Source organism: Oreochromis aureus, linkage group 4, assembly GCF_013358895.1.
Source record: "Oreochromis aureus strain Israel breed Guangdong linkage group 4, ZZ_aureus, whole genome shotgun sequence".
In the NCBI taxonomy this organism is placed as follows: domain Eukaryota; kingdom Metazoa; phylum Chordata; class Actinopteri; order Cichliformes; family Cichlidae; genus Oreochromis; species Oreochromis aureus.
In genome coordinates this window covers 3632235-3654167 of record NC_052945.1, presented here as the reverse complement: position 1 = coordinate 3654167, position 21933 = coordinate 3632235, and the positions used below count along the sequence as shown (strand labels likewise).

Here is a 21933-nt window from a genome sequence, read left to right as displayed (position 1 = left end):
AATGAAATAATACAGCCATTGTAGACAGCAATTAAAAGTCGCTCTCACTCCACTCATTAGAGGAACTTACAGTTTACTTTCATTCCTCTGTTTTCTAATGATCCGAAGGCAGGCCTGTTAAAATCGAAAGGCTGCAGCGTGTTAACCCCCGGGGACCGGCCCTTAGGTCCTGTTGACTGTGAGAGCACACAAACAAAGAGAGGATGAGAGAGTAAAGAATAGAAGAGAGGGAGGCTCTACAAACGGAGAGAAAGGTAGAAATCATCAACTAAACTCTTCACAAGACTCGAAGGAGCAAGTTTCTCCGAGGTGATCGCGGAGGTGTCGGGGTCCGCGTCTCAAGACGACATCAAAATACCGTCTGATGCCGCTCTTCTCTTTGTGTCGAAACAGGCGAGCAAACTTACATCATAAACACTGCCACGTAATCACAGATCAAGTACTTTTACGAATACTGTGATTTCATTTCGTAAAGTATCGATAGACGTGCAGAGACGCGTTGCAGCAGCAGCTACGAGTTCTCTTTTCAAACCACGCCAGCGAGCTTCAAGAAGTGTTTGCTGAGCTAACAAATGCAAATTGACCACCATTTCCTCACAAAAGTAACATTTCCATATTGCCTTAATGGTTTTTCTTTCTCCGGTCGTCGTCCTCATGAATTTAGTCAGCGAGGCTTTCTAACTCCATCTCTTCTCTGCTCTTCTCTTTTTCTTTTCTCTCTGCAGCAATTTGGAAAGATTTTAGATGTGGAGATTATCTTTAATGAGCGAGGATCCAAGGTAAGTGAACTAGAACGCCAGCTGCTTCATTACCATGTACTTCTTCTGTTTCCTAATGATGGCATTAGTGTAGTGTGTACATTGGCTGAGAGTAGTGGTCTCTAAGCCTGGTCCTGGAGAGCTGCATCCACTGCCTTCCTGTCTCTCTCTCCCTATTGTTTTTGTTGTTTGTTGCAGCTCTCACCCAAGTTGTGAATCATTAGCCCTGTCAATCAATTCATTATTGAGCTGTTTCACATTTCACTTAATCCAGCAACAGGCTGCAGGTCCTCCAGCATATGGAATTGAAACTGCTTGTTTAGAGACGGGGGTCCTCTTTGAAGCCTGGGCATTGATTGAAAAGGTCCTACATTATTCAGGTTTATCATTTTGTTTCAGACTGGATGAAAAACAAAGTTCTTTGTGATATTTACCAAATAAATGTAGTTTAGTTAAAATGAATTTGAAGGCTAATACCACGTTTATGAAAATACACGCCTGGAGAAGAACCTGCAGATTGAAACGCTGCCTCCAAGAGAATTGAATTATTAAACTGAAGCTTAAGATTGTGTAGACTTTTCCCCTTTTTTCTTACATCTATTACTTTTAACACACTTGTCCAACTTTGGGCAAAAAGAGCTTCATCTATTGGCCACGCGTTATTTCCAAGAAAGCGGTTGGGATGAGGATTGGCGGTATTTCTCGGCTCTTTGACTTCTGTGGCACTCGGGTCGCAGCTTGCTGGTTTGTGCCGAGGTTGAACGTCTTTAAAAGAAGGATATACAAACTTTAAAAGAAAAAGCCCCTCTGCTTTACACTGGGCCATTATCTTTTTTCTTTTTTTAATTTAATTTTAATGTATTCAGACATCCTCATTGAGATTAAAATCTGTTTTTCAAGGGAGAACAAAAACATTAACAAGAACACAATGAGCAGGCAGAAACAAAAGAACACCACAATAAACAAGGAATTAATAAAAACAGCAGCCAAAAAACATCAGATAATAAAGCTTTAGGAACTCTAAGGGGAACGTCGGTCTCCGGTTTGAGGTTAGTTTGCATTACCTGAAACCTTTTTTACCAAGAGTAGTGCATGGGAATGTTTAATTAGATATAAGTGTGATAAATAATAAAACTGTGATGAAGGGTTTAATTGCTGGAGTGCTGATGGGCCCGCAGAACAATACTGAATATCTCGATTGTCTAAGACAGGCTGTGGAAGTTTGTGTTTACGAGTAGATTCTATATAAGAAACCTGGTTTGATGTTGAATATAAATCTTAAATTGAGCTCGAATTTCAAGCACAAAATGTTTTCATAGTGTGTGACTGCCTGTGCTTTATATATGTGTAAAAAGTGGTTAACATGCACAGTAGGCTTGTAGGCTACATTAGCTAACTTAATGGTTGTAAGTTATATTAGAAATACTAAAATTCTTTGAAGCTTTTGCCCCAGATGACGTACAATACAATGATAGAAATGCTCCCCATTAGAAATATGTAGATTCAAGTTTATTGACAAATGGCTGGAGGATAGAGATTACTCTGTGGTTAAAGCCAGTGCCTAGATGCTTACAGAGCACTGTGCTCTATGTTTTGGGAAACTAGCAGAAGAATTTAAAAATTATACATTTTGTTTGTTTGTATTTCTTAAACACAACTTAATACTATAATTTTATCCTACTTTACATTTGTATAGTTACACATTAACAACCTTTGGATTTAATTTAACATGCTGACACCTGTGCATACTCAGCAAGTGCCATTTAAAGTCTAGGACAGGTAGAGTCACATGCCGAGGTGGAGAATGCCACACGGTTGGTTGGCATTTTAAAGTAGGCTGCAGTAATTGCAAAACATCATTAGAAGACTGAATCAGTGGCTCTGCGGGAACAAGGTTGGGGCATATATCACAGTATCATCAGCAAAGAAGTTTATAGTGAGAGGAAATAAAGTACAAAACAACTGAAAAAGGCCACAAACTCGGGTCAAAATCCTTATTTAAGATATGTTTTTGAAAGGAAACATGACTTAAATGGAAGTAAAATACTACTGCTAGGGACTATTTTCAGCAGCGGACCTGGTGCTCAGGTGACAGTCTCCAGTAGCAGTGTATGTGTAAGCAGTGGCTATTTGCGGTGACTCTGTGATGTATGTTTAATAATTCATGGACAGCAAAGGGATATACAGGGAAGCACGATAGTTTAGTTTTGTCTTTTTGTACAATTTGTCGACAAAGAAAAACGCAGAATGCAGACAGCAAGTGTTCTTAAAGGTCACCTGTACAGAAAATAAGAAATACTGCTTATAATTCAAGCTGCGCCTCCTTAAACAACATTGTGAACTTGCACACCTTGGATCATTTCTACATTTGTCTCAAAGATAATTTGTACTCGTAAACACACCAACCAGCCGCCAGAGAAATGGCCACAGCGTTGATGCGTTACTGCAGTATCAGTCTCCCAACCACGTAGCAGGACAGGTGAAGCCTGCGGAGGTGTGAGCAGCCGAGAGCTACTCATCCAGCTGTTCATTTAATAGAGTGTACTAAGCTCCACAGCTTTCCATTCATAAAGGCGACAGGCTCCCTGGCTGGGTGTTGAGGCATGAATGCTATTGATTCCCATTCATACCTGGGAGTACTTTGGGCTCGTATACAGGCGTGCAGGGAGCCCCGGAACCAGGCGACGCTGCTGCACTCAGCCCCTTCTGCCAGACAAGATTGAGCACCGGATAAACCGGTCTCCTCCGCCCGTAACAAGCATTTATTGTTTGTGCCCTACAAAGCCATTACCCATGATGCCTCTCTCCCTCTTGCACTCTGTGTGCTATATAATGAACCTACCAGGCCATTAATAAACAATCTATTTCCTATGAAGCTTTGGCAATTTGCATTCAATATGTTTGTCTCCTTTGAAAAATGGTGGCTCCACTCTGTGCTCTTGTAAGCTAATTATTTGTGCATGATAAAAAAAAGATAGAGGGGGTAACCACAGTCGGGTGAATGTCCAAAGGATTAATTTTGCCCTCAATTCCTTTTTTGAATTTATTTCTTTATCTCCCTTTCCCCAAGGACAGGTCGCGTGTTATTTATGCTAGAAATAGCAGCCCAGAGATCCTGCGTATGCATACAAGATCACTCTGCTCGCCATCTCTCACATGTATTACATCCTCAAGCAATTATCAGGCAGCGCCGGCCATGCTCTCTCTCCCTCAGCCTATACCTTTATAAGTATATATAGAAACCACAGGAATGGGACTTGTTTGGCCAGAATATCTTAACGCTTGTGCTATAGAGAGTCCAGTATCCCAGTCCACATAACTCAAGGAAGTGACAAACCCCCCAGGGGAGGCAGGCAGAGAGAGTGAGTTTGGAGAGGTTGGGTATATTTTGGTCAGGGTTTAAAGTCAATATTGGAGCTCTTCTCTATCACAGAGGAGCATATTTGCAATGACACCATTCACTTTTTTTTTTTTTTTTGCATCAATGAGCCGGTGTAATTTCGCCTCCATAAAATGGCCCACCTATTAGTGCAGTGAATAAGAAATAGCCAGAGATCAAGTTAACGTGTCTGTTCACAGAATTCATCCTCACTCCTTCTGCCGTTGCCCACGCCTTCAAAGGGAGACAGCGGCTGTGCCGCTCAAGTTGTGTAGATAATTATACGACTATTATGGCAGCCGCTGCTTCCTGACATTCACCCATGGCACCGGTGCTGTGCTGTTTAATTGGGTAAAGCAGGCAGGTTTGTTGGTGTTGTTGTGTGAGGTCATGTCACCGTTATCCTCTTCTCCTCGGATCTCTCTGTTTGCTGTTTCCTGACGCCTCACTAACTGCCTCTAATTAATCTGGCTGCTTACAACTCGACTCTGCTGCTCACCTACTCCTGTCTTCTCACCTCTCTCTCCCTTTTCTCCTCCCTTCCCTTTTCTTCCTCCTCTGTGTGTATGTGTGTGTGTGTGTCCATCTTTTCCTTCTCCTTTTTCTCTCTACCAATGGCTAACGTGGTGCTCTCAGGGCTTTGGGTTTGTAACTTTTGAAACAAGCACAGATGCTGATCGTGCACGGGAGAAACTAAACGGTACAATCGTAGAGGGACGCAAAATAGAGGTGCTTTCATTTTCCCCTTTATTCTCATCTTCTCTTCTGCCTGCCTGCTGCCTTCTCAACTTACCCATAAACCTCTGCATAAGCATGCGGCTGCTTTGTCTGTGCGTGTGGTGCCTGAATGAATGTATGCATGCATAACGGTGCGTTTAAATCCTTCTCGGCAGAATGCGGGATCCATACATGTCAACCAGGACACACCAGTTGTCCATCATTACCTGACAAAGCAGAGTGAATGCATGCCATCAGTCGTGCATTCCCCTATCGCCACCGTTTAGTGTTGCCTGCTCTAATTCTGTTTTTGTTTACGACGAGCCGAGCCCGCACTCGGCCGTTCTCATCAGGTCAATAGAAGAAAATCAAAGCACTGTCTGTGTTTTGCTTTTGGAATCCATTTGTTTATCCAACCAATTCTGAGGATGCTTTTTTTTTTATTATTATTATTATTATTCATACCTGTGGGTAATTGGTGCATGCTTTCCCTCTCTTTCCAGTAATATAATCATCTGTAAGAAAATTGAAATGATGAATAAATTCATGAAAGGGCGAACCAAAACTCAATCACACTAAAGTGCTACAAACAAATTTACATAATCATTTATTTTATGAATCCGTCTTTATTCATCTTGGTTTGCTGCTCGCTTATAGCTCGCCGTGGATACGCGGATGGTAAATGTAAAGGTCAGTAATCACAGGCTTTGTGTTTGCTGCTTGGAACAGGTGAACAACGCGACAGCACGAGTGATGACAAACAAAAAAGTGGCCAACCCGTACACGAACGGTGAGTGGCAAACTAAACGATAAGAGTTCGCTCGTAGTCGTCGCTGTGAGTTAAGTTTTTCTTTTGGTCCTCTCGCCAGGCTGGAAGCTGAATCCAGTGGTCGGAGCTGTCTACGGTCCTGAACTGTATGCCGGTAAGAGCTGTTTTCAGTGTTTTTCTCTCCACCCCTCACTGTACCCGAGGCCGCTATCAGCCACCGCCTGTCCCAGTCTGACCCCTGAATTTCTACAATCAGGTTCATCCTGAACCTACTGAACATGAAATTCCCCTCGAATCAAAGTGAATCGGAGAGCGGCTCAGATAAGCAGTGGATGATCCAAGCCTCTCTGAGTGGCTGAGGGAGCCTGAGCCATTGTTTGCGCGGTGTGCAACTGTAACGCTGAAAAAAAATGATTTCGAGAGCAAGCGCCCCTGCAACTGTTATCAGATTGTGGAGGCTGCTGCTGTGGATGGATTTGCCAAGTGCGCCAGATTGACTTTTACAGAGCTAACCGAATAAAGGAGATTGAGTGAGCGATATTGTTGGCACCTACCCTGTCGAAGGCCGCTATTCCTTCTGGTCTCAGTAATGGAGGAATGAGATGAGCTCAGTGGGGTTTTCCCTATCTCTCTCTGCCTCGACATGCCAGCTTTATTGCTGTATGTTATATGAACCCTTTGCATTTTAATGAGGGGGAAATGGTACTATTTCATTTGGAAGAAGTGCTGAGCACATCGCGCCACTTTAACGGCTTTCCTTTCTGCTCATTAGACTAAAATCTGTTCATTCCCCGGACAGCTTTACGGCGAACCTCTAAATAACTGTCCATGACAGAAAGCAGTCATCTATCATTTTTATTTCATCCCCAACCCCTCGCCCCCTCCAAGCCTCCTCCCCCGCCTCCCACTCACCACCTCCTCCTCCTCCTCCCCCCACCAACATTCCTTTAGTTTCGACATCTTCTGCCGATAATTATTCACACACACAAACGTACGCTCGTCCCTCTTCTTCTTGCACGCTCAGGCACAAAAAACGTGGCGCCTTTTCTCTAAATTGAAAATCGGGACGTTAAGTAAGTCTCAGCTTACGTAAACAATAATTTCACTTGACCCATATCCATGCGCAACGCTAACACCTGCCCTGCTTCTCAGACCAAAGCACTCCAGCACACAGAAATAGATAACCTATGTAGAGCACAGACTCAAATACATGTCCCCTCTTCCATGCACACACTCTCCATTTTGCTCTCTCTCTCTCTCTCTCTCTCACACACACACACACACACACACACACACACACACACACACACTCCCAAATCATCTCATAAATCAGAGGGAGTGTGGTCCACCACTCCAGGCAGGGGAAGCAGGAGGGGTTGGGTGATTTATTGGCTGCTAATTTTTCAAGTCGTCTTGACATGGCGCTGGAGTTTGCCAAGCCTAAACGACAACATATGCTTGCCAGCTGGGAAGATGGGAAACATAAATAAGAGATACATTTTTGAAACAAAACCTCCCTAATGAGCAGCAAAAGGCTGTTTTAACTCACTAAAAAACAAACTCTGACCAGCTTGTTGACTGTTGCGTTCCTCTTCAACTCTTCCTTTAAAAAATGGAAAAAAAAATGATGACCACATTCAGGACATTTTCCAAAATCATCACAGCTACAGTTAATATACTTTTGGTGGGAGTAAAATGGGATATAAAGGCGATTAATCACTGTTTATCAGTCCTCATTTCTGTGCAGGAGATCAGTGAAATTGGTAGCCATAAATCCTGGCTCGGTGACAGCGCACTTCGTCTCCATTCGTCCTGGCGCTACAGGTTTATTGTCCTCAAAACCCATTCAGGAGAATGACGGATGAGAGCCTCATACCGGCTCCCCGCTCTTAACCTCTTCCAGGGTAGATTGGCTCCTCCTCTGCGTGGAGGAGGGGGTAGGAGGGTTCTCGGTAGGGTACTGGCAGCCAGCTCCAAACATGGGTCCGTGTTCTCCATTGCCACCTAATACCCAAACCTCCCATGGAGCCCTGCTGAAGGGAGCTGAAGAGGTTGCAGAGGACAGCGGTGTGGTCCAGAGAAAAAGAGGCACGGCAGTGGGGTTCCCAGTCAGATGGAGGGATTGGCAATAGCACATGGCTGTGGCACAAATCATAGTGTGAGGTAGCTGGTAGGCATCCAGTAACAGTGCTCATTTTTATCCTGTGTTAGTGAGCACTAAACTTTTGTAGAACAAGCCCCAGAATCTGTGCTCCGCTATCCAAATATAATATGACGACAGTCTGGCTCCATCCGTACAGATGCAGCAAGTAGGTGTGTAGCTAAAAACAGCACAAATGTCGGGACTCTGTTTTCCGTTATTTGTTGTTAATGTGACATCATTTGTTGGGGCACATCCCGTGCATATTGCATTCTTAGCTCATCTTATTGCAATTGGCAAACTTGCGCTGGATGTTTTCAGCACCATGGACAGCTGTCACTTAGAAATCCCTTCGTACGGCTCGGCTCTCCTCAGAATAACGCAGAGACTCTTCTCCGCAGCTTATTCCCAGGAAGACAGGAGATGAGTAGCTTTTCATTCACCAGTTCATATTTTTCTGCGACTAAGGTGGAGGTTTCTTTTTTTTTCTTCTTTTTTGAGGACTCGTGAAAAGCTACCAGCTGTGTAAATGACAGAAAAGAAAGGCTAATTGCCATCTTAACATATGTAGACAGATCCTCTCATTGTTGGAGTGTACTTTAGGGGGATAATTAAGCTCCAGACTCTTGATTAGATTAAGCTGTTTTTTTGGTCCCCAGTGCGTGGATTAAGTGCTCATTGCCCGATGTATTTGAGCAGGAAGTATTAGAGAGATCAACCTTGTGGAAAATCAGATCTTTCTTTATGGGAGCCGGTTATGACCCCATCATTGGCACAGAGTGGGATTACCTCGGGTCCAACTGGCTCTGCAGGTATTGAGCTTCTCTCAAGTTGACACATATGACATACGAGGTGCAGCGTGACCTCGCCGCCCTTCAGCGCATAACTCATATTTTCTTCAGCCCCCCTCCCGGAAAGGGTGTTTGACTTTGGTGGCTAGACCAGGTTTGCGCTCTCATACGCTGTTGCTGTTGTTGCTTTTCATGGGCTTACCAAGGTGTGACAGCGCCTTTGATTTATGGGTTATTATTGAAGCAGTGTAGCCTATCGCCAACTCATTATGAGTTTACATTCACATACATCACCGCATGCATATTGCATACAAATTTTCAAAAAAAGAGAAGGAAGCAATTGGGCTTTGTGGGAGCCCAGAAACAGCGGCGATTTGTTAAGAAGAGGGCAACGCACCTCGAAAACTATCAAGGAGGATTGTTTTTGCCCTTTAGCGGCCGCGCTCAGATGTCCACTGCTCCAAAAAAGGAGGGACTAATTTAAATGTCAAGGTCAGCGTTATAAATCACCCGGGAGGCAAAGGGGGCACCGTCCCAGTCCGGGCCGTCCACGGGTGTGTTGGCAGCAAACAAAGCGCCCCGCACATTGTTGGGCGGGTGATGTGTGGGCGTCACCTGGCCAAATGAGACGCAAAGTTTGAATATGTGTGCGGACCCACTAATGGAGCGTGATGTTAATGGCAGAAGACATTAAACCGGGCTCTCTGTGTTTTTAAAAGCACCACTAATCTGTCTCCCTGTCAGCTTTATTGAAGCAGCGAGGCTAGGGTGAGCATCGTTCATTAGGGTGCTCACTGGTCTCGACCAAATGCAGGGCTAGCGCTGCACACGGCAGAGTACCATCAGGCTGTCACTCCCCAGGCACAAACCCATACAGCACCGCTCACCTACGAGCTACCATGGATCTTCATTGTAGTCTAGTTTGTCGGAGATTGCGAGGGACTGCCGGGTCGTCTGAAACAGGCCGGATGCGTGTTATTAACCCGCATTATTTACCCCAGCTGAGGCACCGTGTCATCCCACCAAACCAAATCAGACTCGAGCTCCACGGCTCCCCATCACAGAGTGATCTCTGATTGGGGAAAGTGAAGTGGTCCGTGATGAATTCATCCAAAGCGTGTCGTGGAAATGAATAAGGCGAAGAGTAAGGTGAGGAGAGGGTGACAAAGGGGCGTTTCTGGGGATGAAGAATAACGGGGCTGACTGTGTTGTGATGGACCAGACGCTGGGGGAGGGAGAGAGGGCGAAGACCAGAGGGAAGGGAGCAGTGAGGGAATTACAATTGCTGGAAAAGTAGAGGCCAGCTTAATCATGTCTAGAGATCAGTGTGTTTGTATGCACCTCCACAGCCTGTAATCAGACAGCCAGTGGACCGATTGAAGGTTAAGTGGAGAGCTGACGATCACATCGGCTGTCCTCTAATCTGCGACCGTGGCTATTTTGTCGCACCGTCACACCAACCCTTACTCATCACCCCGAAGCCTTTCACCCCACCTGACCCTTTTCACGTTCAGTGGTAGCCATCAGCAGAGGACAGAGCATGTGGCTGCGCGATTGGCTAAAGATGGTCCCAGATGGGTTTGGAGATGGGGGTCATGCTGAGGTTTGGGACTTGGCTGTCCTGCCCATCTGCTCCATTTCCCCTCGGGGAAGTTCAGAACGTCTAGTCAAGTTGTTCAACAACCTTTACCGCCTGTTTGTCTCCGCCCGACACCGAGAAACGCCCTCTACCTCTACCCCGTCCACCCTCCCGCTGCTCTTTTTTGCTAGCCCATTGTGTCTAAACTATGCAAAAGCCGTGGTGCGAAACTAGTGGTATTGCATCCATTACCTGCCCGGCTTCAAGGCTGCCCCTCACCAGGCATCGGCAAAGGATGCGTACAGCAAATGTGGATCCTTGCTGAGTACGGCACAAAGCAGCGAGCTGGGAAAGGGGAGAGTGCTCGATGAGGCGCACCTAGAAAAGATTAAATCTATTGTTTCCTTGTCTTCCCCATAATGCATTCTGTCATAGGGAAAGCAGTGCCACACGTCTCTCTCTAATGTATTCTGTCATAAGGTAAGCAATGCCAAGTCGAGGATGTTCTGTGAAAGTCATTTTCTCTTCTTCTCGTGTGTGTTTTTGTTCCATAGTAACAGGATTTCCCTACCCTGCCACAGGCGCTACGGTGGCCTATAGGGGTGCCCACTTGCGGGGACGGGGACGGGCTGTGTACAACACATTCCGCACAGCTCCACCTCCACCACCAATCCCAGCTTACGGAGCGTGAGTACTGACCCTACGAGGCCCGGTTCGGGTTGCACGATATTTTTGTCTGGTACGATAAGTTTAGTCTTTTCATAGCTGAGAGTATTAGCTTTTATACGCTCTTTCAGACGCTCTTTCAGACATCAATGGGTGTTTTGGACTGTTTCTCCTGATGCAAAGCAGCACACGACATCATTAGTGTCAGGCCGTAACTGGGCTGATACTGTGTAGTCTGAACTTGGCACAACGAGCACTTTTTACATAGATATAGCTGTCGTTTGGTTAGATTTCACGCTGCAGTATGAGTGAATGAAACTGTACCCAAGACTGCTCCAACTGTGCACACGCTGGAGGTGTTCATGCTGCGATTGAATTTATGCCCAAACTTTGCTTTTCTAGTCGTAATTTAAAAGATATCTTTCTGTTGCATCTCTAGACCGTGCACTCCTGCAGGAAAACCGCTCGTCTAACGTAGCCAGGCAGCATTGCTGCTGTAATTTTACATATTTTTTTTATCTACGCACATGTCTGGAGAGAACTTTGGTATCTGCGGATATACATAACCGAACCCTGCCTGTCCTTACATTTGCACATCGTCTGTTGACAAAGGAGGAACTGACAAAGTCAAGGTGAGAGCTGCGATAGTGTATTACCAGTCAGATCTCACTGGACTGTGACCGGGGCCCGTGCTCATCTCCTGGCTTTATGCAGGCCTGCCTCACGCTTGTCTCTTATCAGCGCTGGTCTGTGTGGCCGTGGGAGAGGTCTGACGGAGGCTGGCCGCGGCCCCGCCATAGCTGTCTATCTGTGATTAGATCAGGATCAGTCTTAGTGCGGTGGGACTCGCAGCTGAGACTGGAAATCCCACATCCCCGTTCCCCTCCTTCCCACTCGGGGACCCCTTTGCTGCTGATGGCAGCCGGTTGATTTATATAGCCAAGTCATGTGACGCAGCTCCTTCACTGCCTTCTTTTGTCCTCCCTCTCCACCACCAGCCCTCCTGATAGCAACTGCAGCAACTGGAAAGACAAACAATTTTACCAGAGCAGAAAATTGGACAGGGATGTGAAACTGTTACACCTTTCAGTTTGTGTCATTCATTATTTGTGGTACAGCGAGCTAAAGCTGCTAAGAGCTGACCCCACAGACCTGCAAATGGTCAAAATAGGAAAATTGGCAAAGGCTGAGAGTCGGTGGGCTCGGATGCAGTCCAAATCAACTAACTGTGCTTTCCTGTTTCGCATGTTCACAGGGTGGTGTACCAAGATGGCTTCTACGGTGCAGAGATCTATGTAAGTACAGTTGACTTTTCTTCTAGATGAAACAGAAGTAAAACAGACAAGAAGCCCAGCCCTGGAGACAAAAACGTGATCTCCTCAGCCCCCAGCCTCGCTGCCAAGCCGGCGTCGATTAGGCCTCTGTCTACTGTGCCAAGAAACCCAACAACAAAATTTAAAACCCCCTCAGCTCCTCCCTCCTCTCCCTCTTTTCTTCCTATGATCTCAGACTTTGGCAAAGAGGCAGACCCTGACTCAGTGTCCCATGTCAAGTTAGGTCATTTATTCCTTTAGATTTGTCTGGAGGTTTTTAAGTCCCCCCCGCCGCCCCGCCAGCTTTCTTTCTTCTTGTTACCTCTCTGGTGTTTTTGCATTCACTCCGAGGGTTTGGCTGGGATATCCCCTGCTTGCCCCAGGGGGTCTGCGCAGGCCTGAGTGGAGCCGGTTCCTCCCAGCCATCAGCAAGTGGGAGATAAGAGAAGCCGCAGATAAAGGGATTAACCGTCCCTCTGGAGCTGTCCGTGCAGGCAGGGTCACATCGGGAGCCGGCCCTGCTGCACCTCGCCCTTGACAGAGAAGAGCGTGGACTCTGTGGAGATAATGCTGAAATTACCACGCTGCCCCACTTTGACACGAGTCCAAACGTTTGCAAGGAATGTAATTTGTCCCTTTGATTTTTTTTTCCACCGCAGTGAGATGACTGTCTGTGCAGCAGCAGCAGCAATGACAGTTCCTTCTCACTTTCACCCTGACAAAGACCGGTGTCTGGGAATGAAATGCTAAACCCAAGTGATCTATGACTTACACACCAGCCCGCACGATAGGGCTGTATTTCACCGGCTTTTGTTGTAGGGACACCCACCACCGTGGAAGAAACCCGGGCTGTGCTCTGAGCGATGTTGTTTGTCTCTCACGCTCATTTAGCCACCTCCAGCTAAGTCCTACACAGCTATGTCCCCTGACTGAGGCCTGGCCAGGTCGGTCCATCACTCAAACCGTCAGGCTGGCCCCTGGTGCTTTACTGCCATTAGTTTTGGCAATGGCCACTGCATTGCTTCAGACTGGCTGAGAGTATGTGAAGGTCTCGAGTGACCAAGAGGGAGCCGTCCCACAGCCCTCAGTGTCCTATACAATCATTCAGTGGACACTGGCGTGCTGTCAAAAGCAGCCAGCTGTTCTGTCAAGGCTTCTGCTAATACATTAGCAGAAAGGGGGGGAAACGAATGCATGCACATATAAATGCACATACGTGGCACGCGCTAATACATATGCATGCATAGACGCACACGGCACGCATATACATGAATGCACACCCACATATTCCCCGTGACAAAATAAAAAATGTGCTGCGCGGCTGCGTGCAGGATTTGACAATGTGGGAGAGTGATTTATTGTTCCGTGTTTGTTCAGGCTGTTGCTGTAATCAACACAGTCCCAAGGCATGACCGTCCCACAGGAAGTCATCCGCTTCAATTGCTGTGACTTCCTGTCCCCTTGGTAAACATCAAGGAGCGAGTTTCGATCGCCGTGGCCAGTGCCCCGATTTCGCTTGCACCCGCGACCTCGGCCGACTCACCGCTACTTCGCGATGTCGCTCTGCATCGGACACACCCCCCCTTGAGTTTAAAAATAAATGAAAACATGCATTATTAAAAGCCACCTATCCACCGTATGGACACAGATGGGCACACACTCCACTGGCACTAATAGAAAAACAGTGGGAGAACAGCTTCATTTTTCAAAGAGAGTAATAGCAGCACTCCACAATGAGGTCTTTAATTCCTTCCCCATTCTGGCAAATGAATACAGCGGTCCTGACTCCCCAATGGTCCGACCGTCTTCTGCCTTCTTACTTCTTTTGTGAGCCGGGGGGGTCGTGTATAAGGAAAAAAAAAAAGGGGGGAGATCTTCAATTACGGAGCAGCGGTGCGCCCTCAATCTAAAAATGGGCTGAATGTGGGGAGTTGGCTCACGTTGCCTCCGTTGCTGCGATTCGGATGAGCCTCCGGTGCGACAATGACTTGCTCCCCCTAAACGCGCTGCCTCTCAGAACATCATTCATTCTCTTGTTGCCACCACCTGCCTAACACACCATATATCAAACAGCACCCTCTGGTGTCTCACGGGGAGGCTGCAGTCGGGGAGTGTGAGCAGATGAGCAAACTACTGCATGGTGACATTTAACCATTAAGGCAATTTGAGGCTGTGTGTGCCGAGTCGTTGTTTTCTTGTGTCTTTGAGAGCTAACCTTTGTCTGCGGAGGTAATCACTGATTAAATATGGTGGTATGTTTTTGTTTTTTTACAGGGTGGCTATGCAGCATACAGATTTGCCCAACCTACCACCACCGCTGCTTACAGTGACAGGTGAGGGTCTCATATTGTATAACACTGACTCTCTTGTATGTAATTTGAGGGGTTTTAAAGCCAAAAATCTCCATAAAGTCATTAACTAATTGGCTGTAACTGGGAATATTGAGGCTATTTTGCATGTTTCCCATAATTCCATATTACAAGGCTGACTTCAGCCATCGTTAGCATTCACTTCTCAACTTCCTGTTTTGCACAAGTGCTTAAAGAAACAGAAATGCATTGCAGAGCAGGCACAGGCTTCTTTTTTCTCCACGAGCAACTGTTGAGAAAATGCTGAATTTAAAGTAAAAACATGGACATGTTTCCGATGTGTCCGACTCGGCTCCCGAGAACTTTTGATTTAAAGCAACAAGTTGATCCCACAGGCTGTGAAACAGGGGAAATTACTGAGAGAAGGAAAAAGGAGTGCACCTCTAAATATGTCCTCATAAATCTCATAAATGCAGCCATCGCTGTGTTGGAGTAGCAAAGGGTGGGCTTTAGCTTTAAATAATTAGTGTTTTCCCACCAAAAATGATCATATCTACAGGAGACGTGATGGTAGGAGAGCGCGTGTGATGAATGGGGGCTTCTCCGGCAGCATTTTACAATATTCTGCGGAGGGTTATTTTGGGTTTCTTCCTCTCGAGTTATCTTATCTATTAGGCAAACCGCTATATTCTTTTTAGCTCGGAGCTAAAGAGCACACACACGCACGGCAAAAAAAGACTAACCTTGTTGGACTCGATGAGAAAAGCAGTGATATATGTCGTGACTCTCCGCTTGTGAAGGGAGAGTGGGTATATCACTGCGGTATTTATTAATGGCCTCGGGTCTGCGGAGGGGAGGTGGGGAGACGGAGAGAGGCAGAGATGGACCAGCGGGAACTCTATCACTTCTGAGTGATGTCACTCTGGTTCAGGTGTGCTCTGTTTGAGGAGGCGTCGCTGATTCATTTCGGCCCCCGAAAGCCGTTGTCAGCCGGGATGTGGGCCGGTTTGGGAATCTAATCTGGGAAGGATTGAGCATGTCACTTGTGATAACGTACACCCTGCCCGAGAGCCTGAAGATCATATCGATAATGTAAGATTTATCAGGCCTCGCCGCGGTTCGAATTATGAGCAGCCGCGCTCTGCGAGAGCAGAAATTGGACAGCGGCTTTTTTTTCCCTCTCCGAGTGATTTAAGTCGTGTTTCTCTTGCCTATACTTTTCTCTGAGATTTAATATAATTCGCCCCAAGTTGTTTGTTTTGCTTTGTCTGTTTGTTTCCTTTTGAATAAGCGGCCATGCCCACTGGATCAATAAGGGTTTGTTGGTGTTGTCTCAGCCGTACCTTATCAGACTTTACCGTGGAGCCGTCAGCCAATCATAAAAAAAGAGGTCGCCGGGATTGAGGAAGGCGTGTGAAACCCTGCAAAATATGAAACATTTATTATCCGAAAAGCCCACACCGCTCACAGGGTGCATTACCAAAGCCCTTTAAGTAACTAAAGAGAGTTGGTACGGGCGAGGTTGATGAATCAAAGAGGCCTTCACAGGAGCCAGTCACATTGTAGAGACCCTGCTAGCTTCCAGTCGGCTCTGTCGAGGCTCTGTGACATTGCACGGGGTGGTTTGACCTGCTGTTCGTCAGCGGCGCCACTCTGGTGAGAGTCATTTTGGAGATGTATTAGCCTTAGAGGGCCTGTGGGGTTCAGTGCTCACTGAAGATAAGAGGACCACGGAGACTTCCCCTGACCATCTCACGGCACGGGCCTCCTCCCCAAGGAGCCGAGACAGCCTTTCCAATTTCACGTCCTGCTCGCTGACCTTGGGTGCTGCCGGACTCGAATGGGCCGCGCCATATTTAGATCTTATATAACTCGACGCATCTCGTACGAAAGGCGTGAACGCTGTACGTCTTGTTGTCTCCTTTAGGAGAATTTCCTCCTCTCTCCACTTCTTTTTTTTTTTTTAATTCCTGGTTGATTTGGTGCCCTCAGTCCTTGGCTGGGTGTGCCTTATCTGCTCCTTGCAGACCCTCATTTGCAAGCAAGAGCTAAAAAAAAAAGAAAAAAGAAAGTAAATAGAGGAATATGTGAAGTCGAATAAATAAATAAATAAAGCGCACACATCTTGTCCTGTCTCAGAAGGAAATTGGAAGGATTAGTTCCAAACCAGCAACAATGAAAAGACAGGGGCGTGAGCCCAGTGTGCAGCCTCGGTAAACAAGAGCAGGGTGAGAGAGCGAGCCCTCCAGCACCAACTCTGCTCTCTCCTCTGCATCCTTCTTTTTCTGCCTCCCTCCGCTCATTACCTATTCTATCCAGCTAATCAAGATGACAATGAAAAGACAAGTATAATTCACCAACCTTTGAACTCCCCTTTTTGAACCACCTTGTATAAAGCAGGAAGCCCAGGAGGCCGGGGAGGGAAATAATTGATTGCGTTAGAGACTTGAAAGGGTTTACTTGAGGGGTTGAGCATTAAACAAGCATGCATAAATGTTCTTCTCTCCTCGTCAATGATAGATCAATGACCGTGTTCTCTGTCCCCTGTTGTGCAGCTATGGCAGAGTCTATGCAACAGCAGACCCTTATCACCACACGATTGGCCCTGCAGCCACATACAGTGTGGGGACCATGGTAAGTCTATGAGAGCACCGCCTGTTCCTGTCTGCACCCTCCATGACACAGGCTACAGCACACACACACACACACACTCCAAAATAAAGACCAGAGACTTCACTCGTCACTGGTTTTTATTTATGTGTTGTTCATTAATCGATTCAGGTTTTTGTCATGCTATCTGGCACACCCTAGTGGGCAGTACTGAGCAGTACTGTGAAGCCCTGGCATGTGGAAATTGGCTCAGATATTAAGTGCAATAAACTTCTGCTATGCCACGCAAGCTCACCTCATGCACTATTGATCTGACACAAGTTCCTCCTGAAATGAGAATGAGTGATCACTGCAGTCTTTTTTCTTTTCTCCCTCTCCCAACACGAGCTTTACATGTTACATAACAGATACATTTCCAAGCTTTGTTTTCATCCTACATCGCTCAACTTGCTCCCGAGTGCGACAGATCATCTTCTTTTTGTTTTCCTCCCCCCCATTCAGTCAAACCGAACCCGAAAAGATGAGGTCGAACTGTTAATGTCTGTTTTTAGCTAGCTTTTGCAGCTACTGTAACATCAAAGATGAAAAGTGACGATAAACAAACGAGGATTTTTTCCGAAACTGAGAGTTCCTCTTTGGTTTTGTTTTACGACGGCGAGGAGGATGATGAGGAGGGGGTTGGGGCCGGGCTCGCAGACCAAACCTAGAGATTAAGGCCCATCAAACGCATGCAGCAGTGTGCCGTGGGACATAAAAGAGAGAGCGAGACTGAGGGAGGGAGTTGTCTCACCCTCCTCTCCTGCCCACAAGCTTGATCGGTGGCGTGTTCTCAGCTTGAGAAATGACTCAAATTCATCATTACAGCATGCATGCGATTTTTCAACAACTTTAAAAAAGAAGCGTACAGTTCCCCGGTGCAGCTGCTAGCTAAAAGCTTTCATTAATTAAGACATTTCTTTTTCCTCTTCATTTACTTAATTAAAAAATGTGCTTGAATGTTTTTTATTCTTTCTTCTCTTCCCTCCAAATTTCCTTCCATTCCTCTGACACTTTAATCGTCCTCTCAGCGAATGTAGAAGTCAGGATCTGGACCCTAAAAAATATCTAATGTGGTGTGTGTTGGGAGCTCAGGGAGCTAACGCAGGCTTGTTTGTGTGTGTGTGTGTGTGTGTGCTCGTGGGTTCACGGGGCGCTGAACAAATGGCGAGGGTACTGGGATGCAGGCTGTGCTGAGGCCAACATCTAATAAACTCCTGAGCTAAAGAGAAAAGACCAGTTTGGTTCCTAATTCTTTAATCATATTTGATTAATGGTTCTCCAGCAGCGAGGAGTCATTTTTGCATTTAAAAGCTATACAATAATTAGTTCCTCTGAGGTTGAGGTTGGAAATTCTCTTTACTCATTTCCAGCTTACAGAAGCATCTCGTACGGATGAAAGTTTTGTACAAGCAAGAGGGCTCCGCGAAATTAGGCAAAATTAGCCTTTGAAGACATTCGGTAGCCTTTGGAGTTTGCCTGAATTCCTAATTGCAGCAGAGCCACCGAAAGATGAGAAGAAGGACTGCGTGTGTGTGCGTGCATGTGCAGGTGTGCATGCATAGGCCCACTTGCATGCTCTATGTGTGTCTGCCCTAGATATCTTGAGCATGGTGCTAAATCTAAGGGCTAATATCCTGTGGTGGTTTGGCCCTCCAGAAAGGTGCAGACACCTCTGCCAGACTTGAAAAGGAGCCGTGATTAAACCTCTCAGAACTTATTCTGCTTTAGTCCAATCTCTGATATTGTTGCGGCCGTAAAAGGAATCATTTTCCTCAAGTAAAACGACAAAAATCTCTGTTTTTCCATTTATTTCTAAGCGTAATGAAATCAAAATGTATTCGCCGTTCAAGAAAGTGCTCTTTCTACATGCATATAAACAATTTCCTCTGTATGAATTGCACCAGTTAAGCTCCGAATCCAACAATCCACTTTACCTCCCGTTCCTAACACACACTCGGATTGTATGCAATCAGGGAATTTATTCAACAAACCCGTTATTGGCTTCAGTGTCTCAAACTCTCAATCTGTGTCGAGATTATACGTATTGAAAAACTTATTCCGATATGAAAACTCAATAAGTTAAAAGGAAGGAAATTTGTGGAGAAAGAGAAACCGACTCTAGCTGTCACCTGAATACTGATTGGTACTTTTTCATCTTTGATGTTGCAGGCTAGCCTATACAGAGGAGGGTACAGTCGCTTCACTCCCTACTAAAAGAAAGAAAAAAGCGAGAAAAGACAGAGACATTACCCACAACAAACAAACGAAAAAAAAATCCTCTCTTTAAAAAAATAAAATACAAAGACAAACACAAAACGAGCGAACACCCAGTCCTTGGCGGAGAGTTAAATCTAACTAAAAGCTTCCAGGTCCACATGCTGAGCCCCTCCCCTGACACGCGCAAGCAGATATTTCTACAACAACCTTTTTGATGTCATCATTGGTCTGCTCTTGTTTCGTATTCATTTTGTGCTTTTGGTTTTCTTTTGGAAAGTTTTATGCACATGTGCATTATCTTGACTGCTGTATATGGGTGCTGTGTCACCATAACCAATGTGAGCCTACTGCAGCACGCATGGTGCATGCTCAGAGGTGTGTATATGCAGCTGCTGTCATCTGACTAAGAATATACTGGGGCATTTCTATCCTATATACATATATATATATATGTGTGTGTGTGTGTATACGCACAACAAAGAGAAATCAGGTTGATGGTGAACACTGATCCATCCCATTTAATTCCTTTCCCAGCTTTTATCATCAAATCTTTGACTCATCCAGCAACGCAGAAGTACAGAACTCAGTCTTAATGCTGACGAGCATGCCTTGGTAATTCTTAGTTCAAAGACAGCGCTGCTCTGATTGCTTTCTCTTTTTTTTTCCTCAAACATTGGAGTGTCCTACTGTTGTGCACTTGCAGTGGAGCCTTACAAGCTGTATTATGTGGTATGACAGCATGCAGAGTAAAGGGTCATGAAGGTCAGATTTCTGTCTTGAACTCACAATGCTCATATGCCAGCCCGGTCTCTTGCAAAGCACCGTGCATTTATATGCAACTGTTCTGCATTAGCTGCTGTGTTTTGGGGGAAATGTGACACCGGCTGTGCTGTGTTGACGTGCAGCGATTCATATAAGTACAGCCGAATGTAAATATGGGGGATGAGCATTTGCATTTCCCACCGGCGGCCTGTGTTCGCATCTTATCTCATGCTCACTGGTATTTTTAGAAATTTGATAGGACCATGAAACATGTGCTTTAAGCTGCCTTAAATTACTTTAAGGGATAGTTGTCTTTTATTAGATCCTGTTCCAGTAATTTTTTTTTTCTCCCAGGCGAGATAAAATTAGTTCTTCTGCTTTACACCGCCCCTCCAGAACCACAGGAGACATTATACAAAAGTTCCCAATTGGCTGAAAAGTTCTTCTGACGACATGTAAACAGAACTTTATCTGCAAAGTTGTTGGAGCTCATGAATGTACTTAGTTTTCGTCTTCGTAGCGTCGCATCAACACATTTCTGAGGCGTACACGTCGTAAGCACAGTTTGTGTCGTTGTAGCCATCGAAGCAGACCAAACCCTACTCAGCACTGGTTTTAACACAAGTCATTAAAAAAAACTACAAACCAGCAAAAAGAAATGAAACAGCGCCAACACACTGTGCCATCCTCAGAATTCCAAAGTTTGGGAACACCTGCTCGAAAGGAAAAAGGGACCAGGCACTGGAATGTTTGTTAGCTCAGAGCTCTGTAAGCCACATACGGGAATCTAGAGTGTGCATTAAAATCGAGCCGATTTACTGTCGGGCAAATGTTGGGTATTTGCCAATCTATCGGTATCGCCTGATTTAAAAACAAAACATTTAAAAGCTGAAAAGAAATGAGAGTAACGCGCTGTGACCGGGTTTGTCCACCAGAGGGCACTCTGCAACACGTTTGAAACGCCAGCCGCACAGAAAGCGAAACAAATAAATGTTCATGCTTCGCGGAAAGAAAACGAATTGAAATATTTGGCCTCAGTCTTAAAGTTCCGATGTTTATAAAGAAAAAAAAAAATAATTCTAGTGTCGGTAAAGCTCATCTTTAACTTTGTTTGTTTTAGGTAAATGAATTACACTTGAAACACGAGTGCAGGGGATCAATAATGATATCGTACGTGCGCTGGGAACACGATGTAGAGATTTCATTTTTAAATATCACGTTTGTCATATGAACCAAAAACCTGCAGTGGGATTTATTACATGTCTGATGTGCAGGATTAGTCAAATCATTGATTAGTCTACTGACAGACAAAGTAATGCTCCCAGCTTTTCAAAAGCGAGGCTGCGCTGCTGCGTCTTATTGTAAACTGAGCATCTTTTGTTTTGGGTTTTTTGGTTGAGCAAACTAGACAATTTGAAGACATCGCTGACGGCTCTGGGAAGTCACGATAAGCCCCGCGAACAATTTATTCTTCACACTTCACTGACTAAATGGGTAAATCGGTTAATCAAGAATTTGCATAACATTGTGCAGCTTTTTCTGTGTGTCTGCAGTGTTCGTTTCCCCAAAATGCTATTGTTAAATGCAGAATAGTCGCATGTGAAGTGAGTTTGCAGAAGACACGGTTGCATATTCTCACTAATACAATACGGGGGGTGATCTGTACACAAGGTTTACGCTAACCCCACACATCCGTCACACGGACACACACACACGGGAATGACACAGCACTGAGGTGGGTTAACCCTGACAGAGGGCTGTTCTTCTACAAGTCACCGGTCTCTTTTTTAAGCATTGCACAAAATGTTTTACCTCAGGATAAGCTAACTGAAACTCACAAACTAGAATACAGTGCTACTCACTTCTCAGCCGGCAGGACAGTTT

The 21933-nt window shown here is 45.6% G+C and overlaps 1 protein-coding gene and 1 long non-coding RNA gene across 2 annotated transcripts in view; one reads left to right on the top strand and one right to left on the bottom strand.

The window, feature by feature from the left end:
• LOC116314305 (RNA binding protein fox-1 homolog 3-like) overlaps positions 1-19330 on the top strand; it is a 254196-nt gene extending 234866 nt beyond the window's left edge. Inside the window, exons 7-15 of the mRNA XM_039611446.1 lie at positions 726-779; positions 4774-4866; positions 5584-5644; positions 5724-5777; positions 10688-10820; positions 12055-12094; positions 14387-14445; positions 16977-17055; positions 19240-19330. Of these exons, the coding sequence (XP_039467380.1) occupies positions 726-779; positions 4774-4866; positions 5584-5644; positions 5724-5777; positions 10688-10820; positions 12055-12094; positions 14387-14445; positions 16977-17055; positions 19240-19284 (618 nt within the window). The 3' untranslated portion in view covers positions 19285-19330. The remainder of the gene's footprint in view (positions 1-725; positions 780-4773; positions 4867-5583; positions 5645-5723; positions 5778-10687; positions 10821-12054; positions 12095-14386; positions 14446-16976; positions 17056-19239) is intronic.
• LOC116314300 overlaps positions 15814-21933 on the bottom strand; it is a 112297-nt gene continuing 106177 nt past the window's right edge. The window contains exons 4-5 of the long non-coding RNA XR_005612879.1: positions 15936-16469; positions 15814-15842 (exon numbers count right to left, since the gene is read on the bottom strand). This is a non-coding gene — a long non-coding RNA (uncharacterized LOC116314300). The remainder of the gene's footprint in view (positions 15843-15935; positions 16470-21933) is intronic.